This window comes from Gopherus flavomarginatus, chromosome 7, assembly GCF_025201925.1.
Source record: "Gopherus flavomarginatus isolate rGopFla2 chromosome 7, rGopFla2.mat.asm, whole genome shotgun sequence".
Taxonomy (NCBI): Eukaryota; Metazoa; Chordata; order Testudines; family Testudinidae; genus Gopherus; species Gopherus flavomarginatus.
This window is the reverse complement of record NC_066623.1, coordinates 61,428,551-61,453,920: the sequence shown is the minus strand read 5'-3', so window position 1 is coordinate 61,453,920 and position 25,370 is coordinate 61,428,551. Positions and strand designations below refer to the sequence as shown.

At 47.1% G+C, this 25,370-nt stretch overlaps 1 protein-coding gene across 1 annotated transcript in view; it reads left to right on the top strand.

Moving 5' to 3' along the window:
• The first annotated feature begins 392 nt into the window (after nt 1-392).
• SHCBP1L (SHC binding and spindle associated 1 like) overlaps nt 393-25,370 on the top strand; it is a 59,420-nt gene continuing 34,442 nt past the window's right edge. The window contains exons 1-3 of the mRNA XM_050963567.1: nt 393-483; nt 2,755-2,904; nt 14,404-14,618. Of these exons, the coding sequence (XP_050819524.1) occupies nt 2,776-2,904; nt 14,404-14,618 (344 nt within the window). The 5' untranslated portion in view covers nt 393-483; nt 2,755-2,775. The remainder of the gene's footprint in view (nt 484-2,754; nt 2,905-14,403; nt 14,619-25,370) is intronic.

The following is a 25,370-nucleotide window of genomic DNA, read 5'->3' as shown; positions in this document are numbered from 1 at the left end:
TCGCAGACGCAAAGAAGAACCATTGAAGCCCCGTCCCGCCACGCGCATGAGAAACCTCGCGCGCGCGCTTAGTCTGGAGGGGAAAAGCACAGCACAAGAGGCAGCTTCGTGCTAACGGTCGGTGGTCACGAGCCAGGCCCCCATTGGCTGGGTGTCCCGCGCCGGCCGCCCATTGGCTGCAGTTCCGGCTCGGCGGGTAACGGCCCGGGGCAGCCAGGCGGGTGGCTGACTGAAGCAATGGCCTCGAGTGGCCCTGAGGAAGGGGCGGCCGAGGTGGAACCGGGCTCGGGTGAGAGCTCCCGCTCATGGCCTGCCGGGCCCTCGTCCGGTGCTGGACCGAGCCGGCGGCCGCTGCTTTCCAGCCAGGGCGAAGAAGAGGCGGAGGCCGACCCATTGCCAGCCCAGTACCCGTCCCACCTGGGGGCCGTGCCAGGGCGGGACAAGGTGGCCTTGTACTGCGACAGGCTGCTGCGGGGCTGCAGGGTGAGCGGGGCCCCTACCCTTGCGCGCAGCACTGGCCGGGGCAGGTGGGGAGTCCCCTGCGAGGGGCAGGGACGGTTCCTTTCGGGGGGGGGGGGCGTCTTCAGGGCATCCGAAGAGACGAGGCGCGCTCAGCCCCACGCGTTTACCGCCCTCTGACGGTAAACCGCTCCAGCCAACGAGAAGATCCGCATAAGGGACCGTGCGATCATGCCCTTGGGACGCTGCCCCAAGGAGGCGAGAGGAGGGAGGAAGAGGAGAGAGCAATCGGAACCAAGGGAAGGGAGGAGGAAATGGAGATGGAAAGGGGAGGGACTGAGAAGAAAAATAAAAATCCAAGAAAGGTTAGAGAACACACTTGCAGAGTGCCATGATGTTTACTTAGTTCCAGGATATGGGAGACACAAGATAGGGGAGGTGATGTCTTTTGTTGGACCAGCTTCTGTTGATGAGAGAGGCTTTCCAGCTTACACAGGTCCTGCAGAGGAGCTTGGTGTAGCTTGAGAGCTTCTATCTCTTGCCAACAGAATTTGGTCCAATAAAAGATAAGAGACAAGGTGGGTGCTATAATATGTTATTTAGTAGCTGTGTCAAGTCTACTTCACAGTGGTGTTAGTGCAAGAAATTATTGGCATTTTTTTCTCTGTAAAATAAAATAAATTGCCAACCTCTGGGAAAAGTTGCACACCTCACAGATATGAAATAACCTTGCCACCCTAAACTATTTCATGTGTCACTCAACTGGCATTTATTTAAAAAAGAACAGTGGTTCATAGTATGTACAGAATACAGTCTTAATCTTCCCCTGTATTGTCATTTGATAAGTTAAGTTTTAGAATATTGAAGCTTGACAGAATGAATTGAAAGGCTATTCAATGATTCCCCACTGTGCTGTTTTGAGAAAGTGTTACCTCTTTTCTTACCTATAATGGCTGTCTCTGATCAGCTGGAAAGCTATTTAAAATCTATCCTCTTTCCCCTGAAGAGTAGCAGCATAATAAAATTTAGGAATTTGGTTATTATTTGTCAACACATTTTCTCACGGCACTCTGATTTAAAGTAATTGTGTACTGTTTAATTTTAACATTGTCAGTTAACTTTTTTTTAAAGTATTCCCCCCCCAGTTCACTCCTTTTTTTGCTTTTTTCTCTTTCCTGTAAGAGTGTACACTCTCCCCCTCCATTATTTTCTTTCCTTCTCCCTCCTCCCCTGCTGCCTTTAGAGCAGTGGTTCCCAAACTTAAACAGCCCGCAAACCCCCTTCACTAAATTGTGAAATCTTGTGAACCCCATCCTAAAAATGAATATTTCCAGGGATTTAAATTTAAATTTCCTCAGTGTGATTGATAGGCTTGCTTTGCTCTGCATAGCTCTTGGAAGCCCGGAACCACTGCCATCTCCCCCACTGGTGGGGGCAGGGCTCAGGCTGCCAGCTCCAACTGCCCAGCCCTGCTCTTCCTGGGCTTGGGCTGCCAGCCCTGCGTGGAGTGCTGGGCTCAAGCTGCCGGGGACAGGGCTTGGACTGCCAGCCCTTATTGCCCGGCCTCGCTCATCCTGGGGCTTGGGCTGACAGCCCTATGCAGAACGCTGGGGTTTGAGCTGCCGGCTCCCCTGTAGACGGGCAGGTCTCAGGCTACCAGCCTAAACTGCCCAGCCCTACTTTTCCTGGGGCTCAAGGTGTCAGTCCCATGCAGAATGCTGGGGTTCAGGCAGCCAGCTCCCCTGCTGAAGGGCAGGGCTCAGGCTACCAGCCCAAACTGCCCAGCCCTGCTTTTCCTGGGGCTTGGGCTACCAGCCCCACACAGAGTGCTGGAGCTCAGGCTGTCAGCCCTAACTGCTCTGCCCAGCCCTGCTCTTTCTGGGGCTTGTGCTGCCAGCCCCACGCAGAGTGCTGGGGTTCAGGCTGCCAGCTCCCTTGCTGATGGGCAGGGCTTGGGCTGCCAGCCCCATGCAGAGCACTAGGATTTGGGCTGCCGCCTCCCCTGCTGACAGGCAGGGCTCAGGCTGCCAGCCCCAACTGCCAAGCCCTGCTCTTCCTGGGGCTCAGGCTGTCTGCCCTGCTGCCTCCAGTGCCTGGGGTCCTCTGGCTGCCCTTAGTGAAATTTTTCTGGCACTCCCCCGTAACATTCTGCAAACCCCACTTTGGGAACCACTGCCTTAGAGTGATGTATCATGTTTTATGGATTAATGTGAAGTTTTATATGAATTTATTTTTAAGTAAAAGTGAAGTGTCTTTAAAATAAGTGAGAATTTTTTCTCTTTGTTCATATAATAGGCAGAAGATGCCAATGAAGCAATGAGTAAATATCTTCTGGAGAAACTGAAGATGAAAGAAAAATGGCTTGGAGTCTGGAAGACCAATCCAGAACTTTTCTTCATCAGTTCTGAAGACATCCTTATACGTTTTGTTGGAATACTTGTTGAAGTAATTTTCCTTTTTATTTTTTCATTCTAGTTACCGTATATACTTGTTCATAAGCCAGATTTTTTTTTAGTAAAAAAGGGAAGCACCAGAGAAGGGGGTCGGCTTATGAATGGGTATAGCGAGGTAGAGGCGGGACCCAGCCCTTCCCCCCAACAGAGGGAGCAAGGAGAGGCAGTACAGCCAGCAGACACAGAAGGGAAGAGGTTGGGCCAGAGTCTCTGCGCTTCAGGCCACACTGCTCCCACTCCCACACCAAAGCAGCTGCAGCTCCAGGCCTGGCAGGTTGCAGCTGTGTCACTCGGCCCCATCCCCCAGAGCATACTGCGGCCGTGCCACCCGGCCTGCTATGGCTGTGCCGCCCAGCCCACTGAAACATGCTGTAGCCTCACCACCCCATCTGGCCTGCAGCAGCAGCTCTACCCAGGTCAGACACATTCTCCCCTGGCCCTCCCCAGATAAAGTAGGAAGCAGTGGTTTCCCCAGGAATTGAAATTGCGGGGGTGTTCTAATTTACAGTGGGGGGTATCAGGACCAATGAGATATATAAAAGAGATGAATAAAGTAAATGTTTTGTTAGGATTATGCAAATTTAACATAAGGAAAATGCAAGTTATACCAAAACACATAACAGATCTAGATTTCTAAAAATTAAAAAAAATGTATTTAATTTAAATTGACCTTTGAAAAGAAAGCCATCATGGGATAAGAGGGCAGTCTTCTCATGGATCAGTAGCTGGTTAAAAGATGGGAAACAAAGGATAGGAATAAATTATCAGTTTTCAGAACGGAGAGAAATAAATAGTGGTATCCTTGAGGAGTCAGTACTGGGACCAGTACTGTTTACCCATTTTTCCAGATGAATATGTTGAACAGTGAGGTGGCAAAATTTGCAGGTGATGCAAAACTATTCAAGATACTTAAGTCCCAAGCAGACTGCGAAGAGCTACAAAGGGATCTCACAAAACTGGGTGACTGGGCAACAAAATGGCAAATTAAATTCAATGTTGATAAATGCAAAATAATGCACAATGGAAAGCAATCTCAACTATACATACAAAATGATGGCATCTGAATTAGCTGTTAACACTCATGAAAGAGATCTTGGAGTCATTGTGGATAGTTCTCTGAAAACATTCACTCAATGTGCAGCAGCAGTCACGAAAGCAAACGATGTTGGGAATCATTAAGAAAGGGATAGATAATAAGACAGAAAATATCATATTGCCTCTATATAAATCCATAGTACGTGCACACCTTGAATAGTGTGTGCAGATCTGGTCACCCATCCAAAAAAAATATATATTGGAATTGGAAAAGGTACAGAGATGGGCAACTAAAATGATCAGGGGTATGAAACAGGAGGAGAGATTAAAATGACTGGGAAGTTTCAGCTTAGAAAAGAGATGACTAATGGGGATATGATAGAGGTCTACAAAATCTTGACTGGTGCGAAGAAAGTGAATAAGGAAATGTTATTTAATCCTTCACATAACACAAGAACTAGCAGTCACCCAATGAAATTAATAGGCAGCAGGTTTTAAAAAAAGAAAAGGAAGTACTTCTTCACACAATATAAAGTCAACCCAGGGAACTCTTTGCCAGGGGATGCTGTGAAGACCAAAACTATAACAGGATTATAAAAAGAGCTAGATAAATTCCTGGAGAACAGGTCCATCTGTGGCTATTAGCCAGGATGGGGAGGGATGCAATACCATGTTCTGAGTGTCCCTAGCCTGTTTGCCAGAAGCTGGGAATGGGCAACAGGGGATGGTCACTTGATGATTACCTGTTCTATTCATTCCCTCTGAAGCACTTGGCCTTGACCACTGTTGTAAGACAGGGTACTGGGCTATATGGACCATTGGTCTGACCCAGTATGACCATTCTTATGTAAAAATTAATTATAATAATAAAAATGTTTAGTACAGAAACTCCCCAGCATAATGACCTCTCAAGACAGCAACAATGTGAGATAACAACCTTGGCAAATAATGCATTTTAAAAATCTTGGTCTACTAGGAAACGTATTTATATATGTTTCCATTCCCAGTCACAAATCTAGCATTCTGGAGCAAAGTGACTAAAATATAGTCCAACAAACAAATATTTATTTCACATGCCCCTCACTTTTCCCTCCACCGCACTCCACTCACTGGTGTTGTCCTTGGTCAGTGGAGACTCAGAGTTCAGAGGTGCTTTCACGTGAGTACACCTTCCAGGTGGGGGACAGGAAGGCACCTTGCTTGTTCGTCCAGCTGCTCACTGTTCGCTCTGGCCACGTCTGTTCTTTGTGCCACCATTCACTCCACCACTCTGTTGCCAATGGCCCTGTGCAGTCACCTTTGGCTGCCACCTGCCACTGTGACCTCTCCAAGTTGGTCTCTTGAGGTTCCACCAGCTCTCAGTGATTTCAGCTGAGCTCTCAGTGCGGGAACCTTGCTCGCTGCTAGTGCAGTCTGGGCTGTCTTACACAAAAACACTGTATCCACAGGAACACTGTCCCCACAACACGACTAAGCACTTAGACCTGATTGTCAGTGATTTCAGCTGCAGTGGTCACTTAACAGAACAAAAGACTATCTATGAAGCCTAATCAGCTCTGTCTTTAAACAGTGGAGAGGAACAGGTCCCCACCCTCTCTCTTGATGCCTTCAAATCATCACAGGCTACAGTTCTACTGCCCTTTACTCATACAGTAAGAACAACATTTCATCCCCCATTCCCCCCACATTCAAGTGATTTGTAACTCAACCCCAGCCAAAATCTATCACTTGGACAACACAGCTCTGTTTGCTGGATACCTAGGTAGATTAGGTGTGAATGTAAATATAATCTGGCCCTGAAGCCTTTCCCCATAGCCCCAGCTCATCACTAGCTGTCAGGGAGAGCTCATTTAGACTTTGCTTACAAATCATGATTTGAAATTATTAGGTTGGCCAACATCACCGAAATGAATGCACTGACATCATAAAAAACAGCTGTATAAAGGAAGCAAGGAAGCTAGTCTATGTTCCTACTTTCAGATCTATTATACTTTTTCAGATACACGTATTTTATCATACACTGTATAAGCTTTTAAAGTGTGTATTAATGTTTCAGTTTAAATTCAGATTTCCAAACAGTCACTGAATTGGTATGTAACTAGCTCACAAAACCGAGGGGAGTGTTGGGGAAATTCAGGGGGGGTGTACACCCCGCATGGGGAGGGCGTAGGGAAATCACTGGTGGGAAGGGATGGGATAGGGAGAGTGTGGGGGTCCCAGGCTAGGGGTGGGGTCATGTGGGGATGGTCACAGGGGTTACTCTCCTGGCTCCCAGCTTTTCCCCCCTCCTCTCAAAATTTCCCCACCACTTGCTGTCCCGGCCCATCAGGGTAAGCAGCTGGTGTGCCGGGACACTATGTTTACTTAGGTTTACCTCCGTGCCTGCGGATCCTCGAGTTAAACAAGCCATGTCGGCCCCCAAGCGGCTTATCCTGATAGCCCCGGAGGCAAAATTTGCTGACCCCTGAATTATAGGGTCAGTTTATGAATGGGTTATAAAAATTTTCCATTTTTACTTATCCATCTTGGGGAGGTGGGGGAGATCAGCTTATAAACAAACCGGTTTATGATCAAGTATAAATGGTAGTTGTCATTAAAATAAAGCATTTAGGTTTTTAAAGTTTAGTGGAAAAATAAGCAAGGCTCATAGCATCTTGCACACTAATTATCATTGAGTTTTTTTCAAATGTTTCTACAAAGTTCTCAAACACCTGTGTTTTCAGATCTCCATATAGTGATGGTTATATAAGTATTCTTCTAGTGCTTGTTCACATCCATTCCAGTCAGGTGTGTGTGCATGCACAGAAGATTTTTCCCATAGCAGCATCTGTCAAGTCGGTGTGGGCAGCCCCTGGAGTCATGCCTTCATCGCACTCAATATAGGGCCCTGCCACCCCTTCAGTTCCTTCTTACTGCCAGTGATAGTTGGCTAGAACTTCCTCTAGCCCTTGCTTAGCAAGCGCATTCTATAGTTCTCTGTATATAGTTACCTTATTATTAGAGTTGTTGGGAGTCCCCCCCGCATTCTGACTCCCTGGAGCTGTGGTATGCTGCGGTCCCCAGGGTTTAAAACCTGTGTGGTCCGGGTAAAGCGCATGCCAAAGTGCCATCCACACTCCTCGTGTGTACGGGGCCTAGAGGAGGGTCACCAAAAGCATTGTTGTAAGATCTGCCACAAGTTCTGCCCTAGAACTCTTAAAGAAAGGGAACAGGGGCTTAAGGTGATCTTCATGGAGGCAACTGTATGCACTCATTCCGACCAGGATCAGGGGACCTGGCTTCTAACATGTCATCCTTGACGCGGAGCGCCCCGGCACTGTTGTCAAGCTTGGCACCAAGAAAAGACTGGTCCTGGGACACTCGGCCCCATCATGGCACCTCAAGAGGTCCAGCTGAGAGCAGACATTGATCCCACTCACCGTTGCCTCAGAAGAAAAAGAAGCTGGATGGTCCACAGAAGTAAGATTCCAGGTGGGCCACAGCTCCAATCCCCTACTGGGGCTGCGTCGACTCCTGCCCAGGCAAGACAGTTGAGTCTGGGTCCACCACAGTCACTGGTCCCTAGAGGCCAGCAGCCACAGCTCCCTTTGACGCCGGAAGCTTTCGAAACTGCTCGGAACCTGTTGTACCTTAGAGTGCCGTTCTCGCCCCCGAGGAGGGAAGAACCTCCAATGCTGGCAGTCTCACGCCCTGGCGCAGTCAAGAGGGAAGCCAGCTATGATGTCCAGGTGCTCCCCCTCTCCATGTCCCTCAGCATCGGCCCACTCAAACAAAGAGCCTACCTGCTCCCTGAGCTCTTGACACTCGAGGCACCAAGGCTCAGCTCCCCCCGGTTTTCAGTCTTAGAGACCTTGGAGTCAAACAATCCAGTAGTAGTAGGAGTCAAAGACTGAGGTCTGAGAGAGACAAGAGAGCACCCCAGGTGTGGCCACTGCAATAGCAGAAGCCATTCTGGACCCCCTGGGCCTTTCACCAAGGATCTTCGGTGGCCTCAGTAACCTTCATCCTGCCATAGTTTATGCAGCTTGCCTCGGCGCCTGCCCATATGCCAACACCTCCAGCCGCAGCATTGGCATCACTGAGCCGCCCAACTTCGGCACCAACTATGGTGCAGGTACTAGCAGCTCCAGCACGGATACCAGCGATGGGCCCTTTGTTGGTGCAGACAGAGGGATCAGCACTGGCTCCATTGATGGTTCCCCAGGTCTTACTGATGGCAGCGCCAACACTGGTTTTGACGGCTACAGCCCTGGTGCTGGCAAGCGCCCCATCGGCACTGATGCTGTCCTGAGAGTCACAGGATCTCCTGGGGCCAGATGGCAGGGAACATCTGCTTCTTTTAAGTGCTTCCTCCTCATCGTTGCCAGACAAGGCATTGGTGGGTACAGCCATGGCCCTGGTGCTCAAGGACAACAGGGTGCTGCAGCAGTTGCTGAGAAGGGCTGCTCAGAGTCTGAGCATTAAGGCAGAGGAGGCTGATCCCATAGTGGACATCCTCACCCTCTCAGGACCTTCTCATATTGCCCTACCACTGATTAAAACTATTGTGGATACTACCAAGACCCTGTGGCAGACCCCAGCTTCTTTGCTGCTCACTGCCAAGCGCAATGAGGCATGTTATTTCGTGCCCTCCAGAGGGTATGAACATTTATACTCCCACCCACCCCGACTCTCTTGTTGTGGATGCTGCTAACTAGTGTGAGAGACAGGGTTTCCAAGAGCCCTCCCCAAAAAACAGGGAGGCTAAGTGACTAGACCTTGTCTGGAGAAAGGTCTATTCTACCAGGAGTCTGCAGGCTCCTTATTTCAAACCAGCAGGCCATTGTCAGCAGGTACTAGTATAACACATGCGTGGTGATGGCCAAATTTATGGAGCTACTTCCTTCAGACTCCTGAGCCAAGTTCTTGGCCTTGGTGGAGAAGGGGAAGCTAGTCTCCTGGGCTTCCCTCCAGGCTGCGTTGGACAGTGCAGATGCCGCCACTAGGGTCATGACTACTGGAGTAGCCACGAGAAGGGGCTCCAAGTCTTGGGGCTCCCTTATGAGGTCCAGCAGACTATTCAGAACCTCCCATTTGAGGGTGTGACACTTTTCTGAAAAGACAGGCAAGAGGCTACACAGCCTGAAAGACTCACGAGCCAACCTCAAGTCTTTGGGTCTGCACACACTCACCACACAGTGGAGACACTTCAGACCGCAACCTCTGCTGAGATTCCATCACCAGAACTGCCAGGACAGTTCTTGGAGGAGAAACTGGAGTGACAGGAGGAGACAACAGCCGTCTTCAGGCCAGGGCTCTGGCCAATCCAAACTGCCTTGTGGTGCTAAACCAGCCTTTTGAAGGTGTGGTTGAGAACGGCGCACCAGATCAGAGACTGGATCTACACCCCCATACCTTTTTCTCCTGACTGTCCCCTTTCTACCATGCATGGTCCTGGACTTTGGACCACTGGGTGCTACACATGGTAGAGAGGGGATACTGTGCCCTCCCGACCTTCTACCCTCCTTCCACGTCGCTCTTCCGCGACCCTTCTCATGAGGAGCTCCTTTTCCAGGAGGTGCAGTTGCTCCTATCACTAGGGGCAGTGGAGAAGGTTCCTCAGGAACACGGGGTGAGGGCTTTTATTCCCAGTATTTCCTAATACCAAAAGCCAAAGGTGGCCTCAGGCCTATCCTGGACCTGCGAGAACTCAACAAGTTCATAAAGAAATTCAGGTTCTGCATGGTCTCTTTGGCCTCTATCATCCCCTCACTAGATCCAGCAGACTAGTATGCCGCCCTCGACTTGAAGGACACATTTTCATATTGTAATCACTCAGCCCCTCAGGAAGTACCTCAGGTTTGTGGTCAACAGTACCCACTACCAATTTACTGTCCTCCGATTCAGCCTGTCAGCAGCACCTGAAGTCTTCACTAAGCGCATGGCAGTCTTTGCTGCGTTCTTGCGAAGGCACCGGATACAGGTATTTTTGTACCTTGATGACTGGCTGATCAAAGGCTGCTCCAGGACCCAAGTGGAAGCTCAAATCAGATTCATTAGAGCCATGTTAGACAACCTGGCCTACTTCTAAACGAAGCAAAATTGACTGTCTCCCATCCATAGGATACAGTTCCTGAGGCAGCACTGGACTCAACCCAAGCTAGGGCATACCTGTCGGAGGCAAGGTTTCAGGCCATCAACGATATAATTTGAGGCCTCAGCCAGTTCCCCACCACTACAGCAAGGAACTACCTGAAGCTTCTTGGACACATGGCTGCCTGTACCTATGTGGTGCAGCATGCCACACTCAGACTTTGCCTGCTTCACTCGTGGCTTGTGTCAGTGTATTGGCCAGTCCGGGGCAGTTTGCACAGGATTGTGATCCTGCCTTGCCCGGTACTCGACTCCCTCTGGTGGTGGATTGACATTCAGGAGGTGTGCTCAGGGGTTTCCTTTGCTGCCCCACAGCTGTCTCTGTCCCTAGTGATGGATGCATCAGACTTGGGCTGTGGAGCTCATCTGAGAGACTGCAGAACTCGCAGCCTCTGGTCTCAAGCAGATCTGGGTCTCCACATCAGTGTCGGCGAGCTGAGAGCGGTGTGCCTAGCATGTCAGACCTTCCACCCTTACCTAATTGGACAATGAGTATCAATCATAACGGACAATATAACAGCAGTGTTCTATATCAACAAACAGGGGGGTGTATGCTCCTCTCCCCTGTGCAAGGAAGCCCTCATGCTTTGGGATTTCTGTGTAGAACATTCAGTACACCTGATGTCGTACCTCCCCAGGGTACAGAATGAGCTGGTAGACCACCTCAGCAGATAATTTCACAGCCACGAGTGGTCCCTTCACCCAGATGTCGCAATTTCAATCTTCCAGAGGTAGGGTTTTGCCCAGGTAGACCTTTTTGCCACGTGACATAACAGGAAGTGCCAGCGGTTCTGCTGCTTCCAGAATCACAGCCTAGGCTCCAGCGCAGATGTGTTCCTCCATTGAGGAGGTTCTCTTCTATATGCCTTTCCACCCATACCACTCGTTCACAAGGTGCTTCTCAAGATCCTCAGAGGTAGAGCTCAGGTCATACTGATAGCGTCAGCACTGGTACACAACTCTCCGAGACGTGTCCATGGGAGCCCCAGTTACCTTGCTGCTCTTCCCAGATCTTCTCACAAAAGATCACGGGCGTCTCCAACACCTGAACCTCCAGTTGCTTCATCTCACGGCGTGGAAGCTCCATGGTTAAGTCTGTTGGAGCTTTCCTGTTCAGACAGGTCCTCCTTGGCAGTAGGAAACCCTCTATGAGAGCCACATACCCTGCCAAGTGGAAGAGATCTTCAGTCTGGTTGGCGCAGCGCCATTTGCCCCCGATGCTAGCTTCAGTGCCACTCATTCTGGACTACCTCCATCTGAAGCAGGAGGGACTCTTGTCTTCAATAAAGGTGCACTTAGTTGCCATCTCAGCCTTCCATCTGGGCGTGCAGGGCCGCTCTGTGTTTGCTAACCCCGTGGTCAGCCAATTCCTAAAAGGGATCGACAGGCTATACCCTAATGTCCATCAGCCTGTCCCTGCCTGGGACCTTAACTTGGTCCTCTGTAGGCTCCTGGGGGCCCCCCTTTGAACCTTTAGCAAATGCTCCCTGCTCTACCTCTCTTACAAGGTGGTGTTCCTGGTAGCAATAACCTTGGCCAGGAGGGTGTCTGAGCTCAGGGTCCTAACATCAGACCCTCCCTACACCATGTTTTATAAGGACAAGGTTCAGCTCTGGCCCCATCCTGCTTTCCTCTTGAAGGTTGTATCACAGTTTCACATCAACCAGGACATCTTTCTCTTGGTCTTCTACCCTCAGCCTTATTCCAGCGGCAGGGAGCAGAGGGCTCCACTCTCTGTATGTCCGCAGGGCGCTGGCCTTTTACATCGAGAGAAGAAAACTGTTCAGCAAATCAGTCCAGTTATTCGTGGCAGTAGCGGACAGGATGAAAGGTCAGCCTGTATCATCCCAACTCATCTCATCGTGGATAGCATCCTGTATTCGTGAGTCCTACAACCTAGCAGGTGTTCCTGCATCTCCGATTACTGCACACTCTACCAGGGCACGGTTTCATCTACAGCATTCCTGGCCCAGGTCCCTACTCAGGAAATCTGCAGGGCGGTGATGTGGTCCTCCAAACACACTTTCTCCATGCACTATGCGATTACCCAGCGGGCCAGAGACGATGTGGCCTTTGGATGAACAGTACTCCAATCAGTGACAACTCTGACCCCGCCTCCTGAACTTGGGCTTGGGAGTCACCTGATTAGAATGGACATGAATAAGCACTCAAAGAAGAAAAAACAATTACTCACCTTCTCCTAACTGTTGTTCTTTGAGATGCCTCCCTCCTTCCCCTCTAGCCAGCAAGAAGGAACTGAAGGGGTGGCGAGTTGGCAGGGTGCTATATTGAGCGCCATGAAGACATGACTCCAGAGAGCGCCCAGACTGACCTGACAGATGCTGCTATGGGAAAAATCATCCAGCCATTGTGCACGTGCATGCGCACACACCTGATTGGAATGGACATGAACACCACATCTTGAAGAACAACAGTTATGAGAAGGTGAGTAACTGTTTTTTAGGTCCTCCATTTGTGCATGCTTTCGGAACTAGATGCATTCACTAACATTTTCAAGTGCAGAAAAGGACATACTTTGAGCTATTGTGTATGGTAGCCAGGTTGTAGAAAATACCATCTTTGTATACTCTTCCATTCCATATTCCTGAGATTTGTAGGGAAGCTAGTTGGAGTTTGATAAGTTCACATACCTATCATTATTCCATTGTGGCATCTTAGATAGGAATCTTACAGCCAGCTTTTTTGAGAAGTAACTGTTGGTCGCTCACCTGCAGCGTGGGATCCTTGTGGACAAGCATTGGAAAAGAGGTTATTTACCTTATGGAAAGTGGACTTAGAGATGCTTTGGTCAACACAGATCTCATGACCCTACCCTTCTTCCCCACTGATTTGGAATCTTTATGCCAGGGGAGTCCCAGCAGTCTTCTACAGAGAAGCTAAAATCTAGGAATGAAAATCCTGCAAGATATTGGTAAACAGCTGAATTAGAGGAAACAATTTTCCTCTTTCTCCAGTTTCATTCTGGAGATGTGTACAGCTCTTGCTGAGACGTACTGAGCTTCTCCTGACCGATAACTGCACAAAACCTCATGGGAGTTGAGCTGCTATCTAGCTGTGGAGTAGTTTCTTTGTTCTTCACCCAACTTTATGGACATAATTACTCCACTACTTAGGGATCCTGATATGCAATACGATCTCTTTGTGCTTTTGAGACTGGTTCAAGTGCTTGTTATTGCACATTGGTCCTTGAGAACTGGAAAAAAAGAATAACTATATCCTGTTTCCTTGAATTTGCAGATTGGAGGATAACGGTAGGGACAGGATTAGACTATCAATTCTTTTTTAACTAAACTGTTCCTTTTTGCAACATGTGATGTGTAGTTTTTTTAAAAAAATACTGAAGTTAAAGTTAAAATTAAGTTTTCCAGAGTCTGGAAATGCCGAAATGAAGGTCGCTTTCACAATCTTAACTTCTGCTCCTTTAAACAGTACAGTAGTCTTTAATTATGAGATTACATGCTATATTCCCCCCCCCCAGAGGATTCCTGTGTTGGGTTCCTCCCTGGGGTGCTCCATAGAACTGGGGTATTACTGAGCCCTCTGACCCACCAGCTCCCTCTCACACTGTGTTGCCGTGACAAGTTGCAAAGCCCTCCAAGCTTCAACTTTCACCAGTATTCACACAGGTAGGGACACACCCAGCTGCAGTGACATGCAGGCTCTCTAATCACCAGCCTCCCAGCCTAGGAGCCCAGAACAGTACCATTCGTTCTGCCCTGGTCAAATCTGGTCATTATATATGGGCTTAACCTCAATGTGAAGAGGACCATGCATAGTTGTAGTAACCAAGCTGAGATTTTCCCCAGACACCTTAGTCAAATGCACGCTGGTTTGGATTAAAACATAAAATATGTTTATTAACTACAAAAAGATAGATTTAAGTGATTATAAGTGATAGCAAACAGATCAAAGAGATTACCTAGTAAATAAACAAAACCTCAAACTGAGCTTAACATACTAGATAGGTAGAATATGAAATAGCAAATTCTCACTCTGAGTGATAAACAGGCTTAAATACTGGCCTCTACAGCTGTCTGTAGTGTTTAGATTAAAAAATAACTCAATGTTCAGTTTACCTATTCTGTAGCAAACTAATCATTTTCTCTTAATCATACTACTGCTTTAAGGTAAAATTAAAGGAAGATGTCATTTTCACTAATTAGTTTTATAGTATGGATCAGTACCACAGGTAGCACTCCCATGAAAGTTAAGAATTGTGTATGTGGCAGGATTGCAGGATCATACTAACAAAGAAATAGACATTTTAAAAACATTTTGTAACTATATATATCTTATGTCTTAGGTTTCTTGCAAACCATCTCAGAGCACCTCATCTCACTTGAAAGCTTCTATATCTGTTGCTGAACCATTTTCCTCTAATATTGCAAATATTCCAAGAGAGCTTGTTGATAATATCTTGGAGGAACTGGACCATTCTGTACCTCTACTGGAAATCTACCCTGTCGAGGGGCAGGATATGGAAGTATTTGATATTGCCCAGGCTTTGGACGTTGTGAGGTATTTAGCTTTCTCCCCTGTATTTTTGCCATTCAGAGATGCTAAAATGTTAACTGAGGAACTGTACCTAAAATAGAAAGATTAGAAAAATTTACTTTGCTTCATTAATAGTGTAAGAGTATTCACAAACAAAAATCTCAGTTTAAAAAGTGATAAGGATGAAAAAACATTTTGATGCAGTCCAGTTAATGCCCCCCAAAACCCTTGCAATTTGATTGGATTTACTTAGTCCAGGAATGAACAGCTTTTGGACTTGGGGTTCAACAGCTCTATCTGGATTCTGGTGCTTTGCCTTAACACTTCTGGTTTTTTTTATTCTAAAAGGTGTTGACCCTTTTATCTTAATGCACCAACCATATGGTGTTTTCAAGGTTTGCAGTACTGTATCTTGAGTAGAACCAGTCAGGAATTTTCTGACAAAATGCTTGTTAATGTGTAGAAACTGAAACTGTTTGCAGAAAAGGATTTTTCAGTGAGTCATTTTATCTTGAAAATATTTTGCCATTTCCTTCTAGCTTCACAGTGTAGTGCAGGGGTCAGCAACCTTTCAGAAGTGGTGTGCCGAGTCTTCATTTATTCACTCTAATTTAAGGTTTTGCGTGCCAGTAATACATTTTAACGTTTTTAGAAGATCTCTCTCTATAAATCTATATTATAACTAAACTATTGTTGTATGTAAAGTAAACAAGGTTTTAAAAATGTTTAAGAAGCTTCATTTAAAATTAAATTAAAATGCAGATCTTATCAGTTTAGTGCAGTGGTTCTTAACCTGGGGTGCACGCACCCCGTGGTGGTGCGAGATGTCCTTTCTGGGGGTGCAAGACATGGAAGACTTTTTTAGAAAATAAATCATCGAAAACACAAATTAAGCACAGGCACATAAGTACAGGGGGCCGGCACAGGGCGACTGGAACCCCAGACCAGCAGTGAGGTGAGTAGGGCTGGCGGCTGGTATCCCAGGCTGCAGCAGGCTGAGCAGGGCTGATGGCCAGACCCTGGCTGACAAGGGGCTGGTGGCAGGAACCGCACACTGGTGATGGGCTGAGCGGGACTGGCAGACAGAACCCCAGACAAGCGGTGCTCAGCCCACCACTGGTCTGGGCTTCCGGCCATCGGTTCCTACCAGCCAGCCCGCTCAGCCTGCTGCCAGCCTGGGTTCTGTTCACCCAGGCCAGCAGCGGGCTGAGCAGGTCCGGCAGCCGGGACTCCAGCTGGCAAGGGGTTCTGTCGGCCGGCTTCTTCCAGCTGCTGATGCCCGCTAGCTCTCTGTTACCCTGGCTTCCTCAAGTGTGGTGAGAGTAGGGCCTAGTATAGTTCTTCGTTTTACCACTGCTTTCTCTTCCCCTGCCCCCAATTTGATTTTATTTTTGTATTTTGCAGAGCGATCAGCCTGTCAGTATGAGTAGACCTGTTTTCTGTCTGGCCTCCCTTAGCTCACCATGGCCTAACTCAGCTTGCCTTTTTACCACTCTTGCTGACTTTTCTTATGAGTGCAGCAGAGCATCCTGCCTATACCAATAACAGACCATCAAAATAGCTGGAATCTACAGGGATTTGACTGAGCTTCTCTCTTCGTTTCCTTTCATGTGTTCCAAACTGGACTAGCCTGCCACTGTACTGAGCTTAACAACAATTTTCATTCAGCTGATACTGCTGAGTGTCTAGTTGCTTACACCGTTAGCTGCCAGCTTCAATGGACAATCCAAATGGCTGTAATCCTGTGCTAAAATGTTAGCATTAAGGAAGCAGAGTTTTGTTCCACAGCTTTAAAACCACTTCAGTAAGGCTTTAAGGTCAGAGCATGTTCATCTCGGCTTTCCTTCCTCTTTTATCAACTCTATTGTTTCTTTTTTAAAGCATTCCTCTGTCTCTACAAGGAGCAGTTCATAGACTGGGGCAGCAGCAAAAGCTATAGCTTCAGAAGCAGCAATCTGTACAACAGTTAAGATGGATAGCCTAGTATATTGGGGGTTGCTGTGTCTTTTGAAAAGGTTAATTCAGGCCTTCAGTAAGATACCTTAGTGTACGTGACCAAAAAAGCATTTCAAACTTCCTAGTCAAGTGGAAACATATTTCAGGATCCTCTCAGACTCCCAGACCTACAGTGTTTGGCCTGGAAATTGAAGTTTTTGCCTTCTAGAGCATGAATATTCAGGAGAGCTCATGGAACATCCTAGTCAAATCTAGAAATTGTTCACAAATCTGGCAACTTCCAAGGATTTTGAGAACTTGATTCTCATGGTGCTCTTGAAAGGACATATTGGAGTTCCTTCTAGATAGGCACTTGCTCAAACTATGACACAATCTTCCTGAAGGTTCAGGTCTCAATGTTAGGCTACTTGTAGCATATTCCTTCCAATTCTAGCATTTTTTGCAACACCCTCACATTTCCCAATTCCTTAAAGCTGTCTCTCTGCAGAGATGGTGTTAGGAGACTAGTAGAATAGTTTAATGCTTCAGATAATCTAATTTTTCCTAAACAAATGGGGGAGTTTTCCCCATACTTATTAAAGCATTTTACCTGTTCGCAATTAAGTTGGCCAAGAGAGTTAGTTGATAGAGCCATAGGGTTAGAAAGGACAGCAAGGGTAATCTAGTCTAAAGTTTGGGGGGCTTTATCAATCTGGAATCTTTCTGTGCAGTTTTCTTGCAGATGAAATAATTCTCAGGCCTGCACCAGAATTGTGTCCCCTGAAATTATGGTTTCCACTTGAACTAATCTATTTGCTTTTCTTGTATTCTAAGTTCTTTCACCACTAAGAGAATCAGTTACTTCCTTTTAGATATTGGGATATTCAAATTCTGTTTACATAAAACTAATTCTTGAAGAAAATCGGATGCAATTTTAATTAGATGCAAGACCTAAGGAAGATTGCAACAAATCATCATAGGCACTAGTCCTAGATGGATAAATTAAGGAGTTTGTCAGGCCTACAGTTTGTTCATAAAAGATCCCTCTCCTCCTGTAAAAGTTCAGGCATATGTCCATTTCCTGGAAAGAACAGCATAGTGCTTTGAAGTAATTTTGTAGTATAGCTTTGTAGACTTCAGTGCATTCCTTTATTGTTTTGAATAGATGTTTTGTCTTTGATATAACTTTTGGGCAGAAGATCCCGCAGGCTCTCTTGGCTTTCTTTCAATAAACCACTTCACATGCTGAGGGAAGGCAGAAGAAAAGTAAAACAAAATAAACCTATCCTCAAGCAGTTGTTTTTTCCTTGTGGTTCTGTCATAAACAGATAGCTAAGGGTTAATGTCTCTTTCACCTGAAGCACCTGATCAGAGGACCAATCAGGAAACCGGATTTTTTTCAACTCTGGGTGGAGGGAAGTTGGTGTCTGAGTCTTTTGTCTGTCTGCCTGCTTTCTCTGAGCTTTGGAGAAGCAGTTTCTACTTTCTAGCCTTCTGTTTCTAAGTGTAAGGACAAAGAGATCAGATAGTAAGTTATATGGTTTCTTTTCTTTGGTATTTGCATGAATATAAGTGCTGGAGTGCTTTGATTTGTATTCTTTTTGAATAAGGCTGTTTATTCAATATTCTTTTAAGCAATTGACCCTGTATTGTATCATCTTAATACAGAGAGACCATTTGTATGTATTTTTCTTTCTTTTTATATAAAGCTTTCTTTTAAGACCTGTTGGAGTTTTTCTTTACTTCAGGGAAATTGAGTCTGTACTCACCAGGGAATTGGTGGGAGGAAGAAATCAGGGGAGATCTGTGTGTTGGATTTGCTAGCCTGATTTTGCATTCCCTCTGGGGGAATAGGAAAGTGCTTTTGGTTTCCAGGATTGGGAACGGAGAGGGGGAGTCACTCTGTGTAGTTTCACAGAGCTTGTGTCAGTGTATCTCTCCAGGAGCCCCTGGAGGGGGGAAGGGAAAAAGGATTATTTCCCTTTGTTGTGAGACTCAAGGGATTTGGGTCTTGGGGTTCCCAGGGAAGGTTTTTCAGAGGGACCAGAGTGCCCCAAAACACTCTAATTTTTTGGGTGGTGGCAGCAAGTACCAGGTCCAAGCTGGTAACTAAGCTTGGAGGTTTTCATGCTAACCCCCATATTTTGGACGCTAAGGTCCAAATCTGGGACTAAGGTTATGACATGGTGTAGCAGCGGTGGGATATAGACAGAATCCAGAAGCCAGTAGGAATATTATATTTTTCTTTTCTCTGCTAAGGGCTTTTTAGCAGAGAGAGAAACAGTTTGGTTTTAAAAGGGAACCAAAGAGAATTTTTTTTTCTGCTCTCTCTGGCAGTTTGTGGCTTGCATGTTAAGCAAGAAATCATTAAGGTGCTATTAAGAGTCTTTTGTCACACAATAGCACTCCCATTGAGAGTCATTACCAGCACTATATATATGCAAATAAAGTGGTTTTTCTGGTTTCCTTTCATTGAACATTAGCTAGAGAGAGAAAGGGAAAAAAGCATTGTTGCTAGGCAGACTTCAGGAGGCAGAGAGCCTGCAGTTCAGAAGATAAACACCGGAGGGCACCCCAACACAAGAAAACAGGAATCATGACTTCTAAGGCAAAAATTGAGGCCGAAGAGCAATTCAAAGAAGCTGAACACAGGCGACAGATGGAGATGAAAGAAAAGGAAGAAAGCATCAAACTGGCAGCCTTCCAAAGAGAACAGGCAGCCCAAGAGGCAGCACACAAAAGAAAACTAGAAGAAGAAGAGGTGGCCTACCGAAGGAAACAAGCAGAAGAAGAGGCGGCCCACCGCCGAGACATGGAAAAACACCAAAAAGAAATGGAAAAACAACAAAAAGAAATTGAAAAACAACAAAAAGAAAATGAAGAGAAGGAAAAACAGAGAAAACATGAACTGGAGTTGGCAAAAGCTGGGCTGCATGTGCCAGCCAACCCTAACAACCCGGCGCCAATTATTGCTCCACAGCACAGGAAATTTCCCACCTACAAGGCAGGTGATGACACCGAGGCCTTCTTGGAAAATTTTGAAAGAGCCTGTCTTGGGTACAACATCCCCGAAGACCAGTACATGGTAGAATTGAGGTCACAGCTCAGTGGACCTTTAGCAGAGGTGGCAGCTGAAATGCCTAAGCAGCAAATGAGTGACTATAAACTTTTTCAAACCAAGGCCAGATACAGAATGGGGATAACCCCAGATCATGCCCGTCGGCGCTTCAGAACCCAAAAGTGGAAACCAGAGGTGTCATTTCCCAAACACACCTACTACATTGCAAAAAACTATGAGGCCTGGATAACAGGAAACAACATTCAAACCTTGGAAGAACTGCACCTCCTCATACAAATGGAGCAGTTCTTGGACGGTGTTCCTGAAGACATCACACGGTACATACAAGATGGAAAACCCAAAGATATCGCTGAGGCGGGGGAGATTGGAGCCAAATGGATGGAACTGGCAGAAAGCAAGAAAGCTACTGTCAAGGGGAACGATTACCCCAGGGGGCACACAGACCATAAACCCTACAACCGAGGACAGCCAAAGACCCCACATACCACCCAAGTAAAGCCACAGATACCCTACCCTTCAACCTCACCAGTCTCCAGTAACTCACCTCGGCCCAGTGACCCATCAGATGGAAGATGCTTTAAGTGTAATGAACTGGGACATATCAAGGCCAACTGTCCCAAGAACCCCATGCGAGTGCAATTCATTACACCACCATCACACCAAAGATCCCCAGGCCCGGATGCCTCTCAAATACCCTTGGAGCGAAGGGAAAATTTGAGAGTGGGCGGAAAGAAGGTTACTGCGTGGAGAGACATGGGGGCACAAGTGTCAGCTATCCACCAATCCTTCGTTGACCCCAAATTCATCAACCCAAAGGCCAAAGTTACAATTTACCCCTTCATGTCACAAGCTGTAGACTTGCCTACAGCTCAACTGCCTGTCCAGTACAAAGGCTGGTCAGGGATGTGGACTTTTGCAGTCTATGACAATTATCCTATCCCCATGCTACTGGGGGAAGACTTGGCCAACGAGGTGAGGCGGGCCAAGAGAGTGGGAATGGTTACACGTAGCCAAACCAGGCAAGCATCCAGACCCATTCCTGTTCCTGAGCCGTCCACAGAGGCCCCGTCTGTGTTACCAGAGACCCAGACAGAGGTAGTGGACCCAGATTCCACGCCAACCACTGAAACAGCCACACCACCTCCAGTCCCAGGCCCGGAACTGGAACAGCAACCAGCACCAGCAAGTGCAACCACATCTTCAAACTCAACGCCAGAGGGCGCCAGCGAGCCAGAACTGGCAGAAGCAAAAGACAGCCATACCCAAAAGGCTCAGCCAGAGCCTGAAATACCCTCAGGTGCACCAGCGGAGAGCGGTTCACCAGCAACGGAAACAACCCCATCACCTACATCGCTTCCAGAGGGACCAAGCCCAAGTCCACAGTCTGAGGAAGAACTGGTGACCCCAGCCTCAAGGGAACAGTTCCAGACTGAGCAGGAAGCTGATGACAGCCTTCAGAAAGCGTGGGCGGCGGCACGGAGCACCCCACCGCCTCTCAGCTCTTCTAATCGATCCCGGTTTGTTATAGACCAAGGACTTTTATACAAGGAAATTCTTTCTGGTGAACACCGGGAAGAATGGCAGCCGCAAAAACAGTTGGTGGTTCCAACTAAGTACCGGGGGAAGCTCTTAAGCTTAGCCCATGATCATCCCAGTGGCCATGCTGGGGTGAACAGAACCAAGGACCGGTTGGGGAAGTCCTTCCACTGGGAGGGGATGGGCAAGGACGTTGCCAAGTATGTCCGGTCTTGTGAGGTATGCCAAACAGTGGGAAAGCCTCAAGACCAGGTCAAGGCCCCTCTCCAGCCACTCCCCATAATTGAGGTCCCATTTCAGCGAGTAGCTGTGGATATTCTGGGCCCTTTCCCAAAAAAGACGCCCAGAGGAAAGCAGTACGTACTGACTTTAGTGGACTTTGCTACCCGATGGCCAGAAGCAGTAGCTCTAGGCAACACCAGGGCTAACACTGTGTGCCTGGCCTTAACAGACATCTTTGCCAGGGTAGGTTGGCCCTCCGACATCCTTACAGATTCAGGGTCTAATTTCCTGGCAGGGACCATGGAAAAACTGTGGGAAACTCATGGGGTGAATCACTTGGTTGCCACCCCGTACCACCATCAAACCAATGGCCTGGTGGAAAGGTTCAATGGAACTTTGGGGGCCATGATACAAAAATTCATCAACGAATTCTCCAATAATTGGGACCTAGTGTTGCAGCAGTTGCTGTTTGCCTACAGGGCTGTACCACATCCCAGTTTAGGGTTTTCACCATTTGAACTTGTGTATGGTCACGAGGTTAAGGGGCCATTACAGTTGGTGAAGCAGCAATGGGAGGGGTTTACGCCTTCTCCAGGAACTAACATTCTGGACTTTGTAAGCAACCTACAAAGCACCCTCCGACACTCTTTAGCCCTTGCTAGAGAGAACCTAAAGGATGCTCAAGAAGAGCAAAAGGCCTGGTATGACAGACATGCCAGAGAACGTTCTTGCAAGGTAGGAGACCAGGTTATGGTCTTGAAGGCGCAACAGGCCCATAAGATGGAAGCATCATGGGAAGGGCCATTCACGGTCCAAGAGCGCCTGGGAGCTGTAAACTACCTCATAGCATTTCCCAATTCCTCACTAAAGCCTAAAGTGTACCATGTTAATTCTCTCAAGCCTTTCTATTCCAGAGACTTACAGGTTTGTCAGTTTACAGTCCAGGGAGATGAGGCTGAGTGGCCTGACGGTGTCTACTACGACGGGAAAAAAGACGGTGGCGTGGAAGAGGTGAACCTCTCAACCACCCTGGAACGTCTGCAGCGGCAACAAATCAAGGAGCTGTGCACTAGCTTCGCCCCATTGTTCTCAGCCACCCCAGGACGGACTGAACGGGCATACCACTCCATTGATACAGGTAATGCTCACCCAATCAGAACCCCACCCTACCGAGTGTCTCCTCATGCCCAAGCTGCTATAGAACGGGAGATCCAGAACATGCTACAGATGGGTATAATCCGCTCATCTACCAGTGCATGGGCATCTCCAGTGGTTCTGGTACCCAAACCAGATGGGGAAATACGCTTTTGCGTGGACTACCGTAAGCTAAATGCTGTAACTCGTCCGGACAACTATCCAATGCCACGTACCGATGAGCTATTGGAAAAGTTGGGACGTGCCCAGTTCATCTCTACAATAGACTTAACCAAGGGGTACTGGCAAGTACCGCTAGATGAACCTGCCAAGGAGAGGTCAGCATTCGTCACCCATGCGGGGGTGTATGAATTCAATGTCCTTCCTTTCGGCCTTCGAAATGCACCCGCCACCTTCCAGAGGCTGGTAGATGGTCTACTAGCTGGACTGGGAGAATTTGCAGTTGCCTACCTCGATGATGTGGCCATTTTTTCAGACTCCTGGCCCGAACACCTACTACACCTGGAAAAGGTCTTTGAGCGCATCAGGAAGGCCGGACTAACTGTTAAGGCCAAAAAGTGTCAAATAGGCCAAAACAAAGTGACTTACCTGGGGCACCAGGTGGGTCGAGGAACCATAAACCCCCTACAGGCCAAGGTGGATGCTATCCAAAAGTGGCCTGTCCCACGGTCCAAGAAGCAGGTCCAATCCTTCTTAGGCTTGGCTGGATACTACAGGCGATTTGTACCACACTACAGCCAAATCGCTGCCCCATTGACCGACCTGACCAAAAAGACCCAGCCAAATGCCGTTAAGTGGACTGATGAGTGTCAAAAGGCCTTTACCCAGCTTAAGGCGATGCTCATGTCTGACCCTGTGCTCAGGGCCCCGGACTTTGACAAGCCATTCCTAGTAACCACGGATGCATCTGAGCGTGGTATAGGAGCAGTGCTCATGCAGGAAGCAACAGATCACAACTTCCATCCTGTCGTGTTTCTCAGCAAGAAACTGTCGGAGAGGAAAAGTCACTGGTCAGTCAGTAAAAAGAAATGCTATGCCATTGTGTACGCCCTGGAAAAGCTACGCCCATATGTTTGGGGACGGCGGTTCCAACTACAAACTGACCACGCTGCACTACAGTGGCTTCATACTGCCAAGGGGAACAACAAGAAACTTCTTCGTTGGAGTTTAGCTCTCCAAGATTTTGATTTTGAAATTCAGCACATCACAGGAGCTTCTAACAAAGTTGCTGATGCTCTCTCCCGTGAGAGTTTCCCAGAATTCAGTAGTTAAAAAGTGTTCTTAAAATGTAGAAGTCTGTTAGATATATACTTAGTAGTATATGTAAAGGTGCATGTGTTGTATTAATCTGTTTATTTTCAAGTTCTAGAAGGAAATCGCCGCCAGTGAGCTTCCCCACTGTCTGCAATTTCGGGGGCGTGTCATAAACAGATAGCTAAGGGTTAATGTCTCTTTCACCTGAAGCACCTGATCAGAGGACCAATCAGGAAACCGGATTTTTTTCAACTCTGGGTGGAGGGAAGTTGGTGTCTGAGTCTTTTGTCTGTCTGCCTGCTTTCTCTGAGCTTTGGAGAAGCAGTTTCTACTTTCTAGCCTTCTGTTTCTAAGTGTAAGGACAAAGAGATCAGATAGTAAGTTATATGGTTTCTTTTCTTTGGTATTTGCATGAATATAAGTGCTGGAGTGCTTTGATTTGTATTCTTTTTGAATAAGGCTGTTTATTCAATATTCTTTTAAGCAATTGACCCTGTATTGTATCATCTTAATACAGAAAGACCATTTGTATGTATTTTTCTTTCTTTTTATATAAAGCTTTCTTTTAAGACCTGTTGGAGTTTTTCTTTACTTCAGGGAAATTGAGTCTGTACTCACCAGGGAATTGGTGGGAGGAAGAAATCAGGGGAGATCTGTGTGTTGGATTTGCTAGCCTGATTTTGCATTCCCTCTGGGGGAATAGGAAAGTGCTTTTGGTTTCCAGGATTGGGAACGGAGAGGGGGAGTCACTCTGTGTAGTTTCACAGAGCTTGTGTCAGTGTATCTCTCCAGGAGCCCCTGGAGGGGGGAAGGGAAAAAGGATTATTTCCCTTTGTTGTGAGACTCAAGGGATTTGGGTCTTGGGGTTCCCAGGGAAGGTTTTTCAGAGGGACCAGAGTGCCCCAAAACACTCTAATTTTTTGGGTGGTGGCAGCAAGTACCAGGTCCAAGCTGGTAACTAAGCTTGGAGGTTTTCATGCTAACCCCCATATTTTGGACGCTAAGGTCCAAATCTGGGACTAAGGTTATGACAGGTTCACTCTTGGTGTTTCAAGTTTCCCTCCTGTTTATGTAGATACGTTTTACTGGCTACTTCCCAGTTGTAATGGATTACTGAGCACCAGGTGCCCATGATGAAGACAGGTCAAATTTCCTTACCTACATGTAACTTGTCCTTCTCTTAAGTGGGCATCTGGTGCTCTGTTGGGTCTCTCCCAGGTTGTCACCTAATTTGCATTCATTTCCAGTTGGAGGGGAAATGTCTCAGTTCTTCCTTTTTTCTCTTTATGTAATATTCCTGCAGAGGGAGACGGCGAAATCTTGTGATTCCCTCATATTAGGATCTTTCTTTGTTGTAAGCAGTTTCTTCCATTTCCCTGTGTTATAATCGGAATTTATAATTTATCATCTTAGCATGAGCAGTTGATTGGGGAGTTAGAGAGAGGCAATCACTTCTCTTATCAGCTCTAATTGGCAGCACTACATTGTGAAGCTAGTGGAGTTTATTTTTTTAGTCTTCAGGTTTGGAAGAAGAAGAATAACCTAGTTATAACAGATTATGGAGCACCAGGTGCCCATTTCAGAGAAGGAAAAAT